The 22319-nt window shown below is 35.4% G+C and overlaps 1 protein-coding gene across 2 annotated transcripts; it reads left to right on the top strand.

Moving 5' to 3' along the window:
- The first annotated feature begins 135 nt into the window (after nt 1-135).
- LOC149417952 (serine/threonine-protein kinase Warts-like) lies at nt 136-21874 on the top strand. Of its 2 annotated transcripts, none has more exons than XM_089639565.1 (5): nt 136-508; nt 827-1616; nt 11077-13270; nt 14635-14915; nt 17428-21874. In XM_089639565.1, the coding sequence occupies exons 2-5, from the start codon at nt 1386-1388 to the stop codon at nt 17857-17859; spliced, it is 3138 nt and encodes a 1045-aa protein (XP_089495691.1). In that variant the 5' UTR covers nt 136-508; nt 827-1385; the 3' UTR covers nt 17860-21874. The 2 variants fall into 2 exon arrangements, with proteins under 2 accessions (XP_089495691.1, XP_089495690.1); XM_089639564.1 differs by having other exon boundaries at nt 14632-14915.
- Nucleotides 21875-22319: the final 445 nt, after the last annotated feature.

Below are 22319 nucleotides of genomic sequence, written 5' to 3'. Positions count from 1 at the left end.
CATCATATATTTATCTTGAAGGCTGAACCGTGTTCGATGTTGTACTCCAAAAGTAGAAAATGCGCTTTTAAAAATAGTAGCTTAGTGCATTTCTGAACACACTAAAGAATGTGGCACTTCTTCAAGATGGCTTCCCATGGTTTGCCAACTTGCGTGTGTGACGTTCTTTGTTTTCATTATTGTTCGTAGTTTTAATCACAATTTACGTTCAATTAGTCATAAAAGTGGGTTCAACTCGATTATATTTAAGTATTTAATCTATTTCGAGTTGTTAGTTGGAAATCCTCGTTGGAAACGTCAAATGATCTGATTGGAATTCTGCAACTTCGAATACTATCACAAATCGTTCTGAGATATGTGTCATTCTGTGAGAGATGATTTCCCGTACTCAGGACTGACAAAACATCCCATCGAACATGCAATAAGCCAAAAATATTGTTCTCACATAGGTGTACATATAATATGATAAATACGTCGAAGTACAAAAGTGCAATCCCTGAATAATAAGGTATCTAATTTTGGCACTGTTGCCATATGAATATTTTTGTTCTATTTATGTACTGCTTCCATCTTAAATTGCTATTATATTGTAGCATTCTCATGTCATTCGCTTGCAGCAATTATAAAATTACTTTTAGATTAAATGCAGAATTGCCCAAAAAGGCAATGTATATGTAAACAAACTTTCATGCTGTTGAGAAACATAACTTCTATTCTATTACAAAATCATATACCATCTAAATGCATATTCTCAGGTTAAAATATGCTATATTTCACACATATCCGTTATTCTAGTTGAAAAATAAAAATGTATTATTTTTTCCAGATACACACTGAAGGTTCCAATATGTTATGACAGTTTATATTGCATAAAAATCGACGATATAGAAGAACTGATAGAGAAAATCCAATAATCATTACATCCACTTTATACTTTCAAAGCTCAGAATCATACGAAAGAGAAGACAATCTGAAAAAAATTGTGCAATTAAGTTTTAAAAACAAGTGCTGTTTGTAATCAAAAAAGTGAATTCACCTTATAAATCATGTTGCATTGCTTTAGTTGGTGGGAAGGAAGTAATCCTGTAATTAACATTAATGAACCGCCTTTAAAAGTGATAGTGCCATGTTAATAATAGTTGTCCAACGTAGAACATCATGTGTACCCCAAACCCAATGCATAAACTATTGACTGAAAGTGATAATTAACAATAAGGAGTTGCAATTCTATAAAGATACATTGAAGTTATTATTGAAGTCTGTTAGGCGGGTACCGAGGAAGAGTCGGGACAGTTGGATTTGGTTGTGTGTGGTTGTGTAAAAGTGGTGGAAAGTGGTAGTGGGGTTGGTTGGAGGTGGTGATGGGGTGAGCGGGAGGCGGGGCCATGAACCCGGGCGCACCGCCCTCCTCCGCCGCCAAGGCCGCCCAGCGCTCCTCCTCAGGCTACCACCAGAAGGCGCTCGCCGAGATCCGCAACTCCCTACTGCCCTTTGCCAACAGCAGCGATGGCCAGGGGGGGCAGGCGGGCCAGGCGCAGGGCGGGGGGCAGCAGCTCACGGACCTGGCGCTGCTGCGGCACTCCCTCAGTCAGCTGCTTGCCCAGGGATATGAAGAGGTAACTTAACAAATCATTCATACACACAGTACATATTCATTGCTAACCACTCGAGGCTGGGTCCCTCACCGTGCGGTATAAAGCTCCCGCATGGGTTCGGGTTTTCGTAAGCAGGCGACAACTGTTGGGTAGTATATAATCATTTAGAATTGTGAGGTAAGCTAAGAGGACCTTGATACCCTCGCACTGCGTTCTGGTTGCAAAGGTTATTAACCAGTCTAATTTATTATGAACCAATGTAGAATCACTGAATTCAAATAATATGACGGCCGGCATAGTCCAGTGGTAACGCATTGGACTGCCATTCCGAAGGTCGCGGGTTCGAACCCGGCGTGCGCAAATAAATTTTATTTGATTAATTTGTGTTATTTTACAATTAATTAATTAAAATAATATATAGTATATTTGCGGCACGTTCCAGAGTGGAAGATACTACCAGTATCGCCCTGGTGTAAGACCACCATTCTGAATTTAAACGTTGCTCCAAATGGCTTTAGCCGTGTTTAGTGACTAGATCTGAATAGCCAGGTACTTCTCCACCTTCCTCTTTCCCTTCCCCACTTACCTTCAGCCTCACAACATCCCCCAATTGGGGATGCCATAGTCTCACTGGCTCCAGACGGGAGCAGTTGGGACTCTTGTGAGGTATTCACTATAAAAAAAAAAAAAGGTTATATTTGTAATTTTGAAAATACGTAACATTATTGTTAGATTTTATGAAATAATGACCCTTTGGATCAGGGTCAGGGTCCTAACCATTTGAAGCAAGCATAATATAATATTAGGCTGTTAAATCTTGTGATGTGATAAATAAATTAATATGATAGACCAAAGTACTTACTGTAAAATATTCATTTATAATTAATACGGGGCAAATTTGAATTTGTGTTTCAATGATGTAGCAATATATTTATGGGTTTCATTGGGTTTTTTGCGCAGCATTTCTGAATACAGCACGTAATTATTGTGAATTATTTTTGTCATTTAAAAAAAAATCTTACGGTTTTATCCTCTTGAAAGCCGGAACAGAAAAAATATTAGTGGAACCTAAAGTTTTATTAGCCCAAACGATGCCGATTTTGTTTTTCATACAATTTTCGAAGCATACAATCTCATCGCACATTATTCTAACAAGGATCGTATTAAAATGCTTGCATGTTCTCCGGTGATCCATCGGCAGTCCACTGGTTATAACCCACCAGTTATTTTTAGTTCAGGGAAAATCATGCCAGTCCTGCATGCATCGTGGGTTCAATTCCTCTGCTACTCCTCAAGTCCTTCAAGTCCTCCGTCATTGCACAAATAACTCTTTTTGCTTATATCGATGGTGGTAGGAGTATTAACATATTGTCACATTCATAATCCAGGAACGTTTGTCTCTTTATTTTTTAAATTTATAGGACACGCTCTACCTAGTCATATATTATATGATTATTTTTTAAGAATCATAACATCAGTGTGAATTCCAGTCGATTTTCCTTATTTCCTGTGATTATTGTTTATACATAACACCATTTGGTAAATAAAACAATGCTTTGTTAATATATGAGTCGTGTAATTTCTATACCCGCTATATCAACTTTCATTGATTTGGAGAAAACCGCAAAAAACTGTCACATCTCTAGCGTACATAAGTAAATGCATTACAATTTTTTATATAATGAATTGGAGTAATAAAATTTCGAAAAGCATTTATTTTTCTATATATGTCTAGCAATAATTAAGTTATTTCGATAAATAAAATGGATATAGCGGATTTTGATACTCACTTCGTGATTTTGAAAGTCAACTGAGGCGACATGGCGGGTTTAGAAACTCACGCGTAGATCATTTTGACACACGAGCGTGGCGTCAGAGCGGCGGCCATATTGTATTTTGGCAAAATAACTGCTTGTGATTCGTTGAATCCGATATAGCGGGTTTTGATAGTAACTTTCTGTATGATATAGCGGACTTGGTTTCTCACTCGCAGTTTAAACATGGTTTTTGGTCGCGATAAGGAGGGTTTTGAAACTCAATTTTAGGCTCCTCTTGTTGCTCGCAAAAATGTGAACAAGATGTCATACTCAGATCATTTTGTCAAAAAATCGGATATAGCGGGTATAGAAATTATAGGATTCATATATAATATACATTATTTGTGTTGATTTGCTATTTTGACTTAATTTATTGTAATAATGTGCTATTGACGCCGGGAACGCAGATTACGCATGATTTGATATTTCCCACATAGCTTGTTTATAATGTGTACCATGTACGGTCCTGTATATTAATTGCCTGACAGAATATAAATACAGTCCATCAATATAACGATCACGGCAATAGCGAGTTCACGGCTATAAAGAGCAATGACAAAATTATATTTTAGTTCAGGCTTATCTTCATATAATTGTTGGCTGTTATAACGAGGTCGATTCACTGATATACCGAGCAAATAATTTTTTCAACACGATTTCTGAATACATGAATGGGTCGTTGGGTCTGAAAAAATAGTTGGGAATTATTTAAGAATTTCCTACCCGTTAGGGACGATTCATATTTTCATGGCACTACCTGTGTAAGATTGTCGGCTATGTGAACCATTGCTATCCATCGGGCACAATGTAAAATTGTCTTAAAATATGTAAAATTCGTGCGAAATTTGAGCTTCGCAATTTTGTTCCCTTTTTACGTCTTCTTTTGTATTACAACTCATCGTCAATTTTGTTTTAAAAACCAACAAATATGTTTATGAAGGTACCTAGCTACGATTACCTACATTCCTGCACAGGGTGAATTATTGATAGTGATGCACAACTTTTTCAGCAGAAGGGCCGCTTTGCCTATATTTCAAACATTTGGATTTTTTTTTTGTTTTCGTTGAGGGGGAGGTAGTTGACAGCGAAATTCACGAATTAAGGTTTACTTTGAATGTTTTCTTATGCAAATCGGTTCTTCGAATTTGGTTCCATTTTGAAATGCAGCTCAGCCAGGGTTTTCAAGAGTTACCCCAAACATTTAGATTTTTCTCTATAGCCAAGTGGGCTGTATGAAATTGACATGCGGGCCGCAAGATTGGGGCCGCGGGTTGTACATCACTTGTTTGTGACAAGTAAATTTTTACAGTCGGCCAAAACAATCCTGCAAGCTAGTTATTTCTGAGAAGTGCGATTTTACAAGCGGTAGATACAGTACGCACAAGTTAGTGATAAGAAGATAGACAATTTAGTGATATTTTTCTTGGAAGCCCTGAAACAGGTGATGATAATTATATTGCGTTGATTGTTATGAGGAGGAAGTTGAGAAGCGTGAAAGCGAAATCTTTAAAACAATCATGATAGTAAATTTGAGTAATATGTGTATTTTTTTAATTTATTTTTTAATAGGGAATACCTACTCGTATTTTGAAAATATACTGTACTTTTGCCAATATATTGATAGTAGAAGCAAGTAGGTAGGTACATACAAAACCTATTTTGGATATAACGATTAACAGCTATAAGGAGCAAATTTAGTCGATCCCTCGTGCTCGTTTTAACCAAGTTTGACTGGAAATAATAATAAATGTATAATGTAAAGCTGCATCACATTCACTGGTCAAATGCATTGTACAAACTGTTTTGTATTATTGATCGACCAACTGGAGAATGCAATATGTTAGCCATAAGTTGTTATAATCTATATATAGTTAATAATAAGGACCCTTGAGGTGATTTTTCACAAAAACAATGTTATACATATCGTCCCAATAATACGATAGAGTCTCATCAGCTCAGTTGGTAGAGCGGTGCCTCGGCAAGGCAAGGGTCCTGGGTTCGAGTCCTAGATGTGACCGTATCTTTTTCTGATTTTTCTTTTTCAAATATTCGTTTAGGAATTTCTAATATTGTCTTCAATAGTTAAATTTTATATTTTTTAAGCCATAATGTCCACCACAACTAGAGGCGGTTCCTTGATATGTGTATTTGTGCATTGCATTGCTTGTCTTCACTCTTCACGTAACTCATAACGACATCTGTGCCCCTGCCATCAATACACGAAAGTACGCTCCAATCATAATTCCCGCCATCGGAAATTTGGGCTATCAGAAAGTACAATACTACTGCGCAAATGCAAACGGTTTGTGTATATTCCGATGTGCACAAAACTTTGTTTTAACGGCAAATCATGTGTTGGAGCAGTGCAGATATATAACTCATCCTGTGCACTATCGACGCATGCCCGAAGGGTCAATCCGCACCAAATCATCCAGGCCATGTCACCCACCATCTCAGATTTTGATGAAACTTTAAATTTTTAATCCTTCCATATAGATAAGAAAATATACCAAATTTTACCTTCCTACCTCAACTCGTTTTTTTTTTATGGGCAGTTGAAGTTTGGGCAAAATAAGCGTTTTTACATATTCCGAGCACTCCGGAAGAGCTTGTACCTTCAATGAAAAAAAATTGTATCTTTGTCATTTATAGTGCAAATGCAATGAAAATTTTCAATATTATCAAGAAAACTATGCTGATTGCAGAAAAAAATAAATAAACCCTTTACATTTATCTACTTGACTTTAAAAAATTACCAAAAGTAATTTTTTAAGTAATTTTTGGGACGGAAAAGGTACTTTACAAAAAAGCAATATCTCGGGAAGGTACAGTGTTAATGAAGTAATTTTTTTTTTTATTCATATCTACAAATAGCATAGAATCACATACAAAAATAAAATTCATGGCATTTTACTTGCTTCAATAAATAAAATCCATTTTAAACTTTTTTCAAACTTTTTGTAATTTTTTTTTTATTCTTATCTACAATAAACATAGTACAACCTAAAAAAATAAAACTCCTGGTATTTTGTGTGCTTCACAGTGTAGAAACGTATTTAAAATAAGAAATCTTTATCATACAGAATTGTTCTAGGTTTTTTTAAATCTAGATACAAAAATAAATAAAATCCATTTTAAACTTTTTTCAAACTTTTTGTGATTTTTTTTATATCTATTTTTAGTTTGTAATTGGGCAAGTTATAGTTTAGGTATATAGCTAGTAATATAGGTTGAATGAATGGACTAATATCAAAGAAACAGTCCTAGAGACAAGTCACTACATGGAAATGATGTATCTGCAACAAGAACAAGACAGAACATGAAAATTACTATCTGCCTCATCACTAAGTTTGCAGGATACTACATGCTTTGTTTCCTCTGACATGCTTAGTTCTGAGTCAGCTTCAAAGCAGTGATCATCTATATAAATACAGTAGTTGTTTCATGTTATGGTGTACGTTGTTAAAATGTCTCTAATCGAAACAAGTTTAGTTAAATGTAGTGTGGGACAACATAATGGTACTGAATGTCACAAAAAAAGTTATACTAAGTCAGAGAAATTAACGAGTGTGGATTTGTTAAGTGAATTTGAAAAAAAGCTTATTCAACAAAGAAGTTTTGTATCTACAGACTTGGTTTTCAACATTTGTGAGCACCACAGAATATTTAACTTAAATAAATATGAAACATTTCAAAAAGCTTGTTTTGACCCGTTCCAAAGCCACAAAAGGAAAATTACAAAAACTTTAAGAACAGTATCCTTGGAATTTTCAGAGAACATTAATACCATTCTAAAAGTAACTAATAAAGCAATCCCTGGACAAAAAATTTGTAATGCATGCAGAGCAAAAATTAGTAAGAGCCAAAACCTTAACAATGAAATTGAAGAGCTTAACACTTTTCAAGAAGACATAAGTGAAGTTGAAAATGTTTTAAACAAAGAAATTTTTTTACAAGAAATCAACACTTCTTTAACTGACATTGGAGAATCTCCATTTAAACTACATGCAATACCATCCCACAGTAAGTCTAGTTACGCTGAACGGAAGTTAGATTCTGCTTGTTCAACCTTAAAGAAAAAAGTAAGTAAAGTTTTAGAAAAAGAATGTTCCCCAGTAAAATGTGATGCAAAAATACCAAGATGTATTCAAGAAAAAGCTAATGACATGGACAGGCTTGTTGAGTTGGTTAAAAAAAAATTGGAAACACAAGTTACACGCCGTGAGAGAATTCAGCTTCTAACTCTCGCTCCAACTTCGTGGAGTAGAAAAAAGGTTGCTGAAGAATTCAGTGTTGGTGAATACTCAGTTCGTAAAGCACGAGAGCTACTAAATGAAAATGGTATCATTGCTTTACCTGATCCAAAAAAAGGAAAACCATTAGACCAAGGAACAGTTAGTTTGGTTAAAAATTTCTACCAAAACGATGAATTTTCTCGTGTTATGCCAGGGAAAAAAGATAAAGTTAGCATAACCAAAAATGTTTATGAACAAAAAAGACTATTGCTTTGTAACCTGAATGAACTTTATGCTACCTTCAAGTTTGAATACCCTGCTTCAAAAATTGGGATTTCGAAATTTTGTTGGTTGCGTCCCAAATGGTGTGTGCCAGTAGGTTCTCCAGGCTCTCATTCTGTCTGCGTTTGTGCAATTCATCAAAATGTAGTGTTGCTTCTTAATGCTTGTGACAGTGAAGAAACGTACAATGATTTAATGGACTACTTAGTGTGCTCAAAGAACAATAGAGACTGTATGCTTCGACATTGCGATAAGTGTTCAACATCTAGTGAAAATCTTAAGAAACATTTGTTAGAAAAATTTGAAGAATGGGACCAAGAAGATGAAATTACATACAGTGCATGGGTAACTACTGATAGAACACAGCAGGTTTCAGTTACAGTTCCCTTTCATGAATATGTAGAACATCTTGTGAAGAGTCTTGTAAAACTTCTTCCTCATTCTTTTATAACAAAGTCTCAATCAAAATATCTCAAAGAGTCCCTAAAAGCACAGCTTCAGATAAATGAAGCTGTTGTGTTATTAGACTTCAGTGAAAACTTCTCCTATGTTATCCAGAATGAAGTCCAGGGTTACCACTGGACGCAAGACAGTTGTTCACTCCACCCAGTGGTAATTTACACTTGTGAAGAGCCTGGCAAAGGTCTCACAGTGTCAAGCTTGTGTGTAATTTCAGATGACTTGGAACATGATGTAAGTTTCGTTTACGAAACTCAAAAAATTGTTGCTCAATTTTTAAATCAAAAATTTCCCCAAATTCAAAGTGTTCATTATTTTACTGATGGTTGCGCAGCGCAATATAAAAACTGCAAAAACTTTTTAAATCTGTGTCACCATCAAAAAGACTTCAACTTGAAAGCATGTTGGTCGTTTTTTGCTACGAGTCATGGGAAATCTCCCTGTGATGGAATAGGTGGAACAGTAAAACGTCTTCTAACTAGAGAAAGTTTGCAACTTGGCCCTGGCAACACTATCACAACTGTAGACAAAACTTTTAAGTTTTGTCAGTCGAGAGTAGAAAATATATATTTTTACTTGCTGAGAAAAGAAAGCTTATTCACTTGCAGGCAACAATTACACCAGCGTTTTTCACAAGCTAAAACAATACCAGGCACTCGAGGTTTCCACTGCTTTGTTCCTCTGTCTGAAAATGAAGTTGGCACAAAAAGGATAAGTTCAGATTCAGATTATGCTTTGATTTTTAACTTCAGTGGGGAACGAAATCGCTCTGAGCAACTAAGTATGGTACAAATTTGTACAAACTCTTATGTAGCTTGCGTATATGACAACCATTGGTTTTTTGGACTTGTGGTTTCCAAAGATGAAGATGAGTGTGATGTATCAATCAAGTTTATGCATCCTTTTGGCCCAGCTCCATCCTTTTACTGGCCACATCAAAAAGAAGATATTTGTTTTGTTCCACTACAAAATATTTTTAATATCGTTGACCCTCCCACAACAAAAGGTTCAGGAAGAGCTTACTACTTTCTTGAAAAAGACGTTCATCATGCTGATCAAAAGTTCAACCATCTTATGGGTCAGATCAAGAATAAAAGTAAAAAATGAACTTGAACATTTATTTGTAAACAATATTATTGTAATGTACTTTCATTTAACCTAATCCTACATTGCCTGTTTTATTTTTATTGTATTTGTTTTTTAAAGAGTTAACTTTGTATTGAAAAGAGTTAAAAAGTTGATCTTGTTATAAAATATTGCTATGGTGTATGTATTCAGGGTAAGGAACAAGGTACATTATTTTGTTGGTGCCTTAAGCTTACATTGCAAGCTTACCAGCATGTTGTAAAGGACCGAATAAGTTTGACTTTTTTTATTTGCAAATACAGTATCTAGATTTTAAAAAACTTGGAACAATTCTGTATGATTAAGATTTCTCATTTTAAAAACGTTTCTACACTGTGAAGCACACAAAATACCAGGAGTTTTATTTTTTTAGGTTGTACTATGTTTATTGTAGATAAGAATAAAAAAAAAATTACAAAAAGTTTGAAAAAAGTTTAAAATGGATTTTATTTATTGAAGCAAGTAAAATGCCATGAATTTATATGTTATATTTTTGTATGTGATTCTATGCTATTTGTAGATATGAATAAAAAAAAAAATTACTTCATTAACACTGTACCTTCCCGAGATATTGCTTTTTTGTAAAGTACCTTTTCCGTCCCAAAAATTACTTAAAAAATTACTTTTGGTAATTTTTTAAAGTCAAGTAGATAAATGTAAAGGGTTTATTTATTTTTTTCTGCAATCAGCATAGTTTTCTTGATAATATTGAAAATTTTCATTGCATTTGCACTATAAATGACAAAGATACAATTTTTTTTCATTGAAGGTACAAGCTCTTCCGGAGTGCTCGGAATATGTAAAAACGCTTATTTTGCCCAAACTTCAACTGCCCATAAAAAAAAACGAGTTGCGGTAGGAAGGTAAATTTGGTATATTTTCTTATCTATATGGAAGGATTAAAAATTTAAAGTTTCATCAAAATCTGAGATGGTGGGTGACAAATCCAAAATTTTCTGGATGATTTGGTGCGGATTGACCCCGAAGTGCCTTGAAACTAAGTGAATTTTGCAAAACTTTGATCATGCGTAATACACTGCATCTCGCATAGATTCTTTTAGGAGTACTAATTTATATGCGCGATGAATTTCAACGGTTTTGCAAAATTTTCAGTGCTGAATTGCATGTCCTCTCGAGATGAAGTTTTGAAAGCTGACAGAATGGTTTTATACATTCAATTTAATTATTTTACAAATGTAACTTAGTGGAGTCAGTGAATAATTGCAGTACCCCTGAATGATGAATTTGCTACGTGTATATTACACACTAGGTTAAAAGTGAAATGCACTGCTGGCTATTTCAGTCACAAGCCGCTTCTGGCCGCAACACATCTCTATTTGATTTGTGCCTGTCATTAATGTGTTAATTGTACCATGAAGTACCATGAATATAGTATCAGTAATAATAGTATTGATTTTTGATTGTTCAATGGATAAAATATATTTTTTACAAATGTTTTTGCGTGTCTAATTAATTGTATATTTTTATCTAGGTATATTTTATCGTATCATCTTTGTGTTTGGAATGTTTTTGTAATTTAATATGCTATTGTTTTATTTTCAGGATGTTGCTCTTAGAGCTCTGAAGTTTTTTGGAGGTCGTTATGATGCGGCGCTAGACTTCCTCTCGAAGCAGCAAGATTCAATAAATGGACCCAAGAACTCTTTGGGGACAAAGCTAAATAGAAAACCTAGTATAGAAAGAGAGCTGGGCCTCCAGAGGGGCAGTCCCGCTCTAGACTCCGGGGCAGGAAGCTCTCGCTCAGACAGCCCGAGATTAGTTGATCACTCTCACCCACATGAGAAGCTCTCCAGGCAATATTCTCCATCCAGCTTTGGGGAGGCTCCTCCTCTACCCCCTCCAAGATGCTCCTCCACCCCTCCCCCACCGCCGCCTCCTCACCAGGTGCCCCCTTCTATGCAGCAGCTCCTCAAGCGCATGTCTCCCGCTCCCCCCGTGCCTTCTGCACGCGGCACCAGTCCCGTGTCATCATCCCCTGCCCCGTCCCGCCAGCCCATGATAGTGCAGAATGGACCTCAAGTGCAACAGCAACTCTCCCAGCAGATGCAGGCTCTCAGTATTTACCCTTCCGGTAACAATGCCGAACTTCCCCCTCCTTACCCTCTTCCGGGATGTCCCCCCCCTCCCCCTCCCTACTCTGTGTCCATCCAGAGCCGACAGAGTCCCACCCAGTCTCAACAAGACTACCGCAAGAGTCCCTCCTCCGGGATATACTCTGGCGGTACCTCTGCTGGCTCTCCTAGTCCCATATCAGTATCTCAATCTGTTGGCACTTCTTCTTCTATGGCGAGACCCACTCCCCTGCTGGCTTGGGGAGCGAGACAAGCTAAAACCCAACCTCCTATCATCATGCAGTCTGTGAAGAGTACCCAGGTTCAGAAACCCATTCTGCAGACTGCCATAGCACCTGTAGCTCCACAAGCTACAGGCAGTCCGTCCCCCCAACCGCCTCCCCCGTCATACGCTAGTTCCATACAACAGAAGCAACAAACTCAAGTTTCTGGGTATTCAGTTAGTCCCAAGCCCCCCTCACCCAACAGCTCAGTAGGTACTCCTCCTGTGTCCAGTTCCAGCCCTCTCATTCCTACCACGGAGCCCCCCAGCTATGCTATAACCATGCAAGCCCTGGCCGTGCAGAGAGGAATACATCAATTGCCACCTCCTCCGTATGGAAATCAAGAAGACAACATGTCAGTTTCATCTTCGCAAGTAGCTCATTCTTCAGTACACAAAAAGTTCTCCATGAATAACACAGATTCAAGATCGGAGAGTCCGCAAAGCACTTCATCTACCGACAGTCCTTGTCAAAACCCAACAACCTACCCCTGTACGTCGGCCATGGATGTGACACCTCCCCTTCCTCCAACTGCTTCATCATCAGTGGCTAATAAAAATCTAGGTCTTAATGGAACATCCATGAATGACCGCCGGCCAAACTTACCTCCTTATAAGAAGATCCGACACCAGTCTCCAATACCAGAACGGAAACACATGAGTAAAGAAAAGGAAGACGAAAGGCGGGATTGCAAAGTTAGAAACTATTCGCCTCAAGCCTTCAAATTCTTCATGGAGCAGCATGTTGAGAATATCCTGAAATCTTACAAGCAGCGAATATTCAGACGAATGCAATTGGAGAAGGAAATGACCAAGATTGGTCTCAGCGCCGAAGCTCAGTGCCAGATGAGAAAGATGCTTTCTCAGAAAGAATCCAACTATATTCGGTTGAAGCGTGCCAAAATGGACAAGTCCATGTTTAATAAAATCAAGCCAATCGGCGTTGGAGCTTTCGGCGAAGTGACGCTAGTTCTTAAGATTGATACTAGTCACCTGTATGCAATGAAAACTCTGAGAAAAACCGACGTCCTGAAGAGAAACCAGGTAGCCCATGTAAAAGCGGAAAGGGACATCCTAGCCGAAGCTGACAACGAGTGGGTAGTGAAACTTTACTACAGTTTCCAAGACAAAGATAATTTATATTTTGTAATGGACTACATCCCCGGCGGAGATCTGATGTCTTTGCTCATCAAGTTGGGCATCTTCGAAGAGACGCTGGCCAGGTTTTACATCGCCGAGTTGACTTGTGCTGTGGAGAGTGTACATAAGATGGGATTCATTCACAGAGATATCAAGCCGGACAATATTCTAATAGACAGAGACGGCCACATAAAGCTGACGGACTTTGGTCTGTGTACCGGTTTTAGGTGGACGCACAATTCCAAATATTACCAACGAAATGGTAAGTTCATTCACCATGTTTTTATTTTTATGTAAATGTTCTTCATGGAAGTTCTAGCTTCTTCAAACTAATAATAACATAGCATTTATATACCGCAATTAAGTGTCATTTCACTTTAATTGCGCTTTGCTATAACAAACTTAAAAACCGTAATTTAGTATTAGTGGCCTTACGCAATACAGATCTAAATCTCATATATTATTAGTCCTAATCCTGCCTTTAAAGAAAACATTCTTACAATTTCAACACAACTGTGGTATTTTTGGGGTATTTTCAAGCTTTTGTCACATTGATGTCCATCAGTTTGAATATTTGACCTTTGAACGGTTTCCTTTAGACTCTGATTTTCGGTGCATTTCAGTTTTCAATAAAATTGTGATCAGCTGACAAGCATAATAACATTGGGGTTTAGAGTTCATTATCCCATAAAATTTCTGAAAAAAAGGTGGAACATATATTTATATTCTCCTAGTCTTTCCATTGCACTTCACTTGAAAATTGACAAATTTTATTGAAATTGTTTTCATAATAATATTTGCCTTTTAAGTCTTCAACTGTAATCTTAATCCATCTCTTGAAGAATGTTGGATTTTGTTGAAAATGTTTTTACATTAATTATTACTTTAGTCTCAGGTTACTTTGTTTGCTTTTAGGAACACCTCGTACGGTCTCCGGTGTTAGAAAGAGAAAACACCACACTTTATATTCAAATCTAGATATCCACAGAAGGATTGTAATGTACACCTCTATGAGACCAAAGGTTCCGACCGCAATTTAAAAATTAAAGTGATCAGGTATCTCATCAAAATGACAGTTCAACACACCTACAAAAAGACATATAAAGTCATGAAAAGTGATGAAACTATTTAACTTAGTTTTTGTTTCACCACTTTTAATGACTATATCACTTTTTAATGTTGTGTTTAATTGTCATTTTGATGAAATATCATGGAACCTAAAATTTGGGTATGTTTAGAAATTTCCATTAATTTGGAATTTATTGCAAAGCGGAAATTCTCTGTTACTTCTGACAGAATATGCCAGAGGCCTTCAATTCACCTCATGAAAACTTTGGAAACACAGGTGGTTTCGTGGGGTTTTCTAATAAATGTGTTAAATTTTACACATCTAATAAACAATCATTTACTATGCGTTAATAAATGGTTGAGGTGATTTTTCACAAAAACGGCGTTTATTATTGTTGTTTATCAGATGTGTAACATTTACATCTAGTTTATAGACAAGATACGTTTATCAGCTTGTATAAAAAAAAACATGTTTAATTGAAATGAAGCCTTGTTATTGTAAGGGGTGGACACGGTATTTCAGTTATTTTTTATGAATACGTGGTTTTGATCCAGGAGAGCATGGACGGCAGGACTCAATGGAGCCGGACGGAGAGTGGCGCGAGGGAGAGTGCCGGTGCCGACAGCTGAAGCCGCTGGAGCGACGTCGCCGTCGAGAACACCAGCGCTGCCTGGCACACTCGCTGGTGGGCACGCCAAACTACATCGCGCCCGAGGTGCTGCAGCGCACGGGCTACACGCAACTCTGCGACTGGTGGTCGGTGGGCGTCATCCTGTATGAGATGCTGGTGGGGTCGCCGCCCTTCCTGGCCCCCACGCCCGCCGAGACACAGTACAAGGTTGTTACACTTTATAAATTTATTTAAAACTGTTGATTAACCCCTAGGGATCGAACCCCTGCATTTGCAGTATTGAAGAATCGTGCCCAAAAACGGTACAAAGCACTGCAATTTCAGTGTCGATCATTTTAACTTTGGATATTAACTCTACTAGGTTAGTTAAAAATAAAAATGTCACTTTATTAACTATGGTAATTTCCAAGCCTTTCGTTTAACAAAATTATGTTTTTGTTCATTGAAGTTTCTTGTTGGCTAATTAATGGTCAATTTTTTATTATCTACATTATGATGAAATTGTTCAAACATGTTAAAATAACAACGTTTCGTTTTTAGACCCTAGTGAAAGATTACCATTCAATATCAAAACATTGCTTGAAATGATCTTTGATGACCTCTTTCCCATCTCCTTCCCGTCCTTTTCCCTTCCCCACTACCTTCAGCCATAAAACACACCCCAATTGGGAATGCCAAAGTCCCACTAGCCCGGGACAGTGGGGAACAGTTGGGACTCTTTTGCAATATTCACATAAGACCTATCGCACACAAAGACACTCACAAACGATTCGAGTTTTGTATGCGTAGCGTACGCGTCGTTTGTGAGTATCTGCCATACTACAGGGTTTTCCAATAAGAGGTGTTATTTTGAATAGCCCGCTATTTCGGTAGATGTTACTTTTGAAGCTGTCATTTTTTGACATTTGACAAGTAGAAACTACGCCATTAATAAAAATGGAACTATACACGCTTCAACAACGCATTGAAATTATTAAAATTCACTTGAATGAATCAAATGCAAATCATCTTGAGTGATGAGGCCCATTTCTACCTCGGTGGCTTTGTCAACAAGCAAAATTGTCGCATCTGGGGCTCGGAAAACCCAAGAGTTATTGTTGAAAAGCATCTCTATCCTCAACGTGTGACTGTTTGGTGTGGTTTATGGTCCGACGGAGTCATTGGACCTTATTTTTTCGAAAATGAGGCTGGAGCAACAGTTACGGTGAATGGATCGCTATCGAGAGATGATTAATGATTTTTTATGGCCGGAATTGGATGGTATTGATCTGGACAACGTTTACTTTCAACAAGACGGTGCTACGTACCACACAAGCAACGAAACCATTGATCTTTTACGATTGAATATCAAAATAACACCTCTTATTGGAAAACAAAACCCTGTATTTTGCTAGCGTTCGTACACAACGCAACGTGTCGACCATGGGTTTGACTTCCGTTGTACGCTACTGACAGTGCTGGTAGCACGCTACGCGAGTCACATACGCGTCTACTAATTGTTTGACAGAAATGGGTCTAAACCTGATTTGTATGTTATATTTGTTCTGGAGGTGAATAAAATTCATATTAATATAACTAAACTTTACCAGAATACACATTGTTGTATTTTTTTTATGAATACTAGGAGTTAACGACTGCACCAAATTTGAATAAGAATGTTTTGATATTCTATAGAAACAGTGAAACTTTTTATCATCATTCTCGCGTAGTTCCTTGGTGGCTACAAAAGTTATTTCTTTTGTTGTATGGGTCAAATTCTTCTTTTAGATCATTTTTTATGCTTATAATAAAGATGAACATTTTCTTCCGTATTGACATTATATTGTATTAACTCCACAGCTGCACATGAAATAATGATCAAGTTCAGTATATTTGGGGTAGCACAGTGTACAGAAACCAGCATATCAGTAGCCGACTTATGGTTGCCTAGCAGTTGCATAGCTTGTAAGCATCTCTGTGTACAATGGACCTAAGGCAGAGAAAAAGTGTACATGATAATACACAAAAAAAGTGTTCCACGTCGATTTGAAAGAAAACCAATATCGCCAAGTGACATAACTTTTGGTTATTAGACTGAGAAAGCCGTTCAAAATTGTGAGCTCTGTCTCTCTTTCAATGTCTACCATCGTGCATCGCCTTTGATTTGATTTTACAACACATTGATATAATTACAACAAACTAATTTGTGATCTAATTTTTTTATTTTTATTTATTTATTTCTATACATACACAGTGTCTACCAAATATTTACATTTGTATATACATAATACATAAATTTAGATTATTTTGTTAATATGGTGTTTTATGCTGGGTGTGAGGTAGGTTTGAGTAGGTGACACTGTGGTGGGTAATGTTATATGTTTCGTGAACACCTCACTGGGAGAACCTGTGCTGAGGTGTTTACGTGGTTATGATTAAATGGTACATGTATTTATGTGTATTGGTTAAATTTTAAGTGTAAGTTGGGATTTTAAATTTTTTTTTTTTTTTAAATGGTTATTGTACATTGTTATTTAAAGAAAAAGGAAAAAAATATTTATTTATATGCACATATATACATACATAATTGAGTATGAAGTTTAATTATGGCTGTTAATATTAAAGAAATCTGGAGGAATTATATGTGGAATAATGTCAGCTTGACCTTAATTGTTTTCAGGGCACAAATAACAATACATTTATAATAATTTTTTTAATTTGTATTTGAATATGATTCTAGGTCATCAATTGGGAAACTAGTCTTCACATCCCCAAGTCTGCAAACCTGTCACGCGATAGCGCTGACCTGATCCTCAACCTGTGCTCCGGGTCAGAGAACCGCCTCGGCAAGGATGCCCAGGAGGTGAAGCGCCATCCCTTCTTTCGGAAGGTGGACTTCGACAAAGGTCTGCGACGCCAGGTGGCTCCTCACATCCCGAGAATCGAATTCCCAACGGACACTTCCAACTTTGATTCTATCGATCCGGACAAACTTCGCAATTCGGGAAGTTCGGATTCCAACAAGTCGGACAACGAAAACCTCGATAACGGGAAGACTTTCCACGGCTTCTTCGAGTTTACTTTCCGACGGTTTTTTGATGATGGTGGACCCGTGTACGCCAACAAAATTAGTTTGGACGACACAGAAAATCAAGGGCCAGTTTATGTGTAGTGCTTCATTAGTGACCATCATGTTGTGTTTGTGAAAACATTGTGCCTAGTTTTACGGAAACTATAGGAAATATTTAATTTATTTTTATTTGCCGAGTCAGATGTTTTATGCAATTTTAAGTTGCTTCAAATCCCTGCCTAGAATTGGAGACATTTTCCAAGGAAATGTCTTGTCTGATAGGCAGCGATATGGAACATTTGGTTCTGAATGATTTAGTCCTTGCTAAGCCTTGTTGTTTGCAAGTTTGCGGGATAAATAATAATATGTATGTTGTCTGAACTCACCCCGCCCCTTCAGTCTGTCTTGGTAAGGAGCGTGCAACGTTTTGACTGCTAACCTGGTAACCTTTTATAATAGGAAGTATATAAATGTGATTGGTGTTATATTTACCCTGCATTGTCTGGTGGCTGTGTCCTATTTAGCACTTGTTACTTGTTTACTTGGAAGCTTTAAACGCATGCTTATGTATCTATTTATTCATATAGGCTTACAATAAACTAATACATTTGGTACTTACTGTTGATATAGAATGTTCTCAACTTGACAAATATTTTATTCTTACTGCGGTAGAGTCCCAATTTTCTACGCCAAATGGTATTGTTTCACTTCGATGGTCGGATAATCCGGACTTTATCGTATCACTTCCCACCGTGCTGATATCAAACTTTAAACAAACTATCTTGTGTATGTAGTTAATTTGTTATAATTTCACTAAACTAAATATTGTGTGAGGGCTATTGTGGTGTATTTTAGGATGACTGCACTCATGAACCAACACTTGCGATCACAGAGGTTCAGCAACGTTCATAGAAGTTGGTGCTTAGAAAAGTGACCTCTTCATTGAAATGTTTGCTTATTATTAATATTTTTGTACACCCATTCTCAGGAGTGGAAGATATTTTTAGTATCGCCCCGGTGAAAGACTCGTTCAATTTAAATGGCTTTAACTATGTTTAGTGACCAGATACCCTTGTATGATGATAACATCATTAAATTCTATATCAATAGTAAATACATACAAGAATGGTTGAATATATATTTTATTGTATATTTAGTGACATCCCACATGACTTTGCTAAGTATTAAACTTTGTTATCTATAATGTATAGAAACAATGTGAAAGATTCAAACCCTTTTATTGCCAATGAAAGTATATCTTAATCACTTGTTTTGTGAAAATCAAAGTACAATAATTTAATTTAATACATTTGGGAGCATTTGTATAAAAAAAAAATCTTCAAATTTCTCTTTTTTGTGTCTGCATGGATAATTATTGATCACTGGCAATATTAGGGTTGGAATTTTGCTATCCTTAAAGGTATATTGACGCTAAAAAAATTATAAACAAATTATAATTAGTTTTATTCGTAATATTTTATATCATATTGAAAATCTTATAAATTGCCTGTGATTTTAAAAATATACAAATTTCATACTTTGCTGGAGAGAATAATCAAGTTATGTGTTTAATAAAACCTATTCTTTTGGGTGGTGTATTTGATGATCATTTGAGAATTAAATTAATTATCAAGTCAAAATGATCAGATTCACCTTCATTCTCAATGCATCATTTACTCGACAGGGTAGGATTGGAATATTTTTTTTGAGTCTTTTGTATTCAAAATTAAATCCAATATTTTCAGAGCGTGGCTTTTGAAAAATACGTAGATTTTTATAAAGATAAAACATTGTTATAGATATGTAATTCTAGATTCGCCTCCAGTGTACCCAAAAATCACCCCCATCAGTCTCGTTTTCATCAGATGTATGATTATGAAAATTATTCAAATATAAACTTAATTGGATCCAAATGAATTGACGGAGAGCCCATTTAGTGAATCTATATCAATGTTCATAATTCAATAAAAATGCCTGTTTTTAATAATTAAGTGTTAAAAAATTTCCCTAAGTAAATGTATAGATATATTTAGTACTATTAAATGCCAGTGATATGGAAGGAGTGTGGTGTGTTACGTAGAGCATTTTATAAAAAGAGAAAAAAAATAATTAATTAATTACTGAAGATAATTTAATGATTATTAAATAATGTGGTGCTAAGTTAACTTTTTGTCAAAGTAGAAAATAATTTGCGAAATGCTCTAGCTGTCTATAGATGTCGCAGTTTCCAATTTCATCAATGTTTATTTCAAGCCTTTAAATTTACTGACACTTTGTGATCATAATATGAATTTTTTTATTGTTTGCATATTTCGCTTGGGTTCAAAATTACGTATCTCAATTTTTTTATTGTCTTTTTTTAATTATTTCTAATTTCTGGACAACTTCAATAAAACAAACAAATTATTTTTAATTATATTCAATTAATACTGAGAAGTTTGGATTTTACTTTAAAGTAATCGTAATGTCTATATATTAGTGCCTTGTATTACGTAATAAACTGTTCCTTTAATAATTGTTCCCAATTTGAAAAATCCTTATGAAAAATACCACAGGAACTAATTAACATTAAATTACCACTTGAATGTTTAAATTTTCATGTTTGTTTAAAAGATAAAACGATATTGCTATTCACTATGATCGGTCCTGTTTAGGACTGTTAGGGTTTAGTTCGTTTACGTCCTCAAAATTTTGTGACGGCGAACCTGTTAATCTTTATAATGCTGGCCATTTCAATGCATCTGTGCGTGATTTTGTGAAACTTCATAGATCACATATGCAACATCCGTATATGGGGATGATAGCCTATGATGGATCATATATGTATCATTTGTGTCTCTGATGGATCACATATACAACAACCGCATAGATAAAGTTAAAAAAGATTAATTTTAGATCAAAAGCTTTCAACACAAATTTATGAAATTTGTTAAATATTTTTTCGAATGATAATAATTTTTATCCTTTGATTAAACTGTATCAATTTACAGTTATTAATTTTCTTTTTCTAAAAAATATAAAAGATCTGAATAATTTATAAATTAATAAAAATCTATCATATAAATATTTGGTCTGAGTTTTTGTGTATAAAAATTAGTTCTTGTATGAATGCATCTGATATACGTAGATTAATTTTATTATTGAAAGACAGAATAACATTTTTATTTTTGCATACCTAAATTGTCTCTAAAAATGGGAGTTACATATTATTTAACCTTTTTTATATGAATTCTTGAAATTGTATACTAGTAAATTGAAATTTTAATTATTGCGGGACTTATTTTTGTATCATAAAAGTAATGTTTATATTTTGAAATTATTCTGGAAATGAATTATTAAAATGTAAACTGACTTGTAGTAGAAATTCATTTAAAAATTTTGTCTTCATCTAAAACAAAATACATAGTAGAATTACATTTTTAAAATGCGCCCTGCTTACGAGTTTCTCTATATGATTCAATTTAATTTAAATATCACTTTTAAACTTTTGCGTAGCATTAACTGAGATTATTTCCACAAACAGTCTTTTACAGCAATAAAAGCTACAGCTTGTTAGACAAAATTGTCTCTATAGTTTGTTAAACAAAATTGTCTCTATAGCTTGTTAGACAAAATTGTCTCTATAGCTTGTTAGACAAAATTGTCTCTATAGCTTGTTAGACAAAATTGTCTCTATAGTTTGTTAAACAAAATTGTATAATAAATCAAAATTGTCTCAAAATTAAATAACAGAATGTATTTGCTGTCAAAACTATTTTTATGGTTTCCTTATTGCTTAGTAGCTGTAATCATATTAAAGGAATGTGACGTTAAGTTTCTTTTGGAGAAATTATCAATAGAATGCAATATTCTAAAACTTACATAGCTGTAATTACAATGTGTTCCAATTATCGTGCCTATGTCGTAATATATTACAACGTAACAAATTTTAACAATTGATGTTATTGGAAAGTCTTCCTGTAAGTCTAGTTTTAAAAACATAATATTATATATTTAGCGGAGAGAGTGTCCAATGTATATATTGTATAAATTATTAATTTTATAATCCTGTAGTTAAGGAGAGTTGTAGATACAAGTGTCTGTAGTGTAAACCTGAATTAAATGTAAATAAAGACTGCATTGATATATTCCACTTATTTACTGCTTCAAGTTGTGATCACTATTTGTTTAAGGTTGAGGCATTTCAAACTCCATCTCATGAGTTAAGGAAGAACTTCACTGGTCCTGATGTACACTACGTAAGCAACGCATTAAGATATCTGGACTAATTACAATTACATTTTCTATTGAAATGGATGCTTTAGAAACACACTTGTCACATGTAACGCAAACCCATGCTCCCAACATTGATGTATTATACAGGGTGTCCGGAAACTCGTAGTACAAGCGGGAAACTGGTGAATCTACATCACATTTGGAGTCGATTTTGTAGTATATTTTTTTTTTATTTGAGCTTTCGTTATCGAGTAAATCGAGTTTGAAGTTGATTTTTTTTTTTTTTTTTTTTAATCAAATTCTTATAAATTATTACTGAAGATCAAAGTACCCTAACAATAAAATAA

The sequence above is a fragment of the Hesperophylax consimilis genome, chromosome 14 (genome assembly GCF_061612785.1).
Source record: "Hesperophylax consimilis isolate HC1 chromosome 14, BYU_Hcon_1.0, whole genome shotgun sequence".
NCBI classification, from domain to species: Eukaryota; Metazoa; Arthropoda; class Insecta; order Trichoptera; family Limnephilidae; genus Hesperophylax; species Hesperophylax consimilis.
This window is presented reverse-complemented; position numbering and strand designations above follow the sequence as displayed.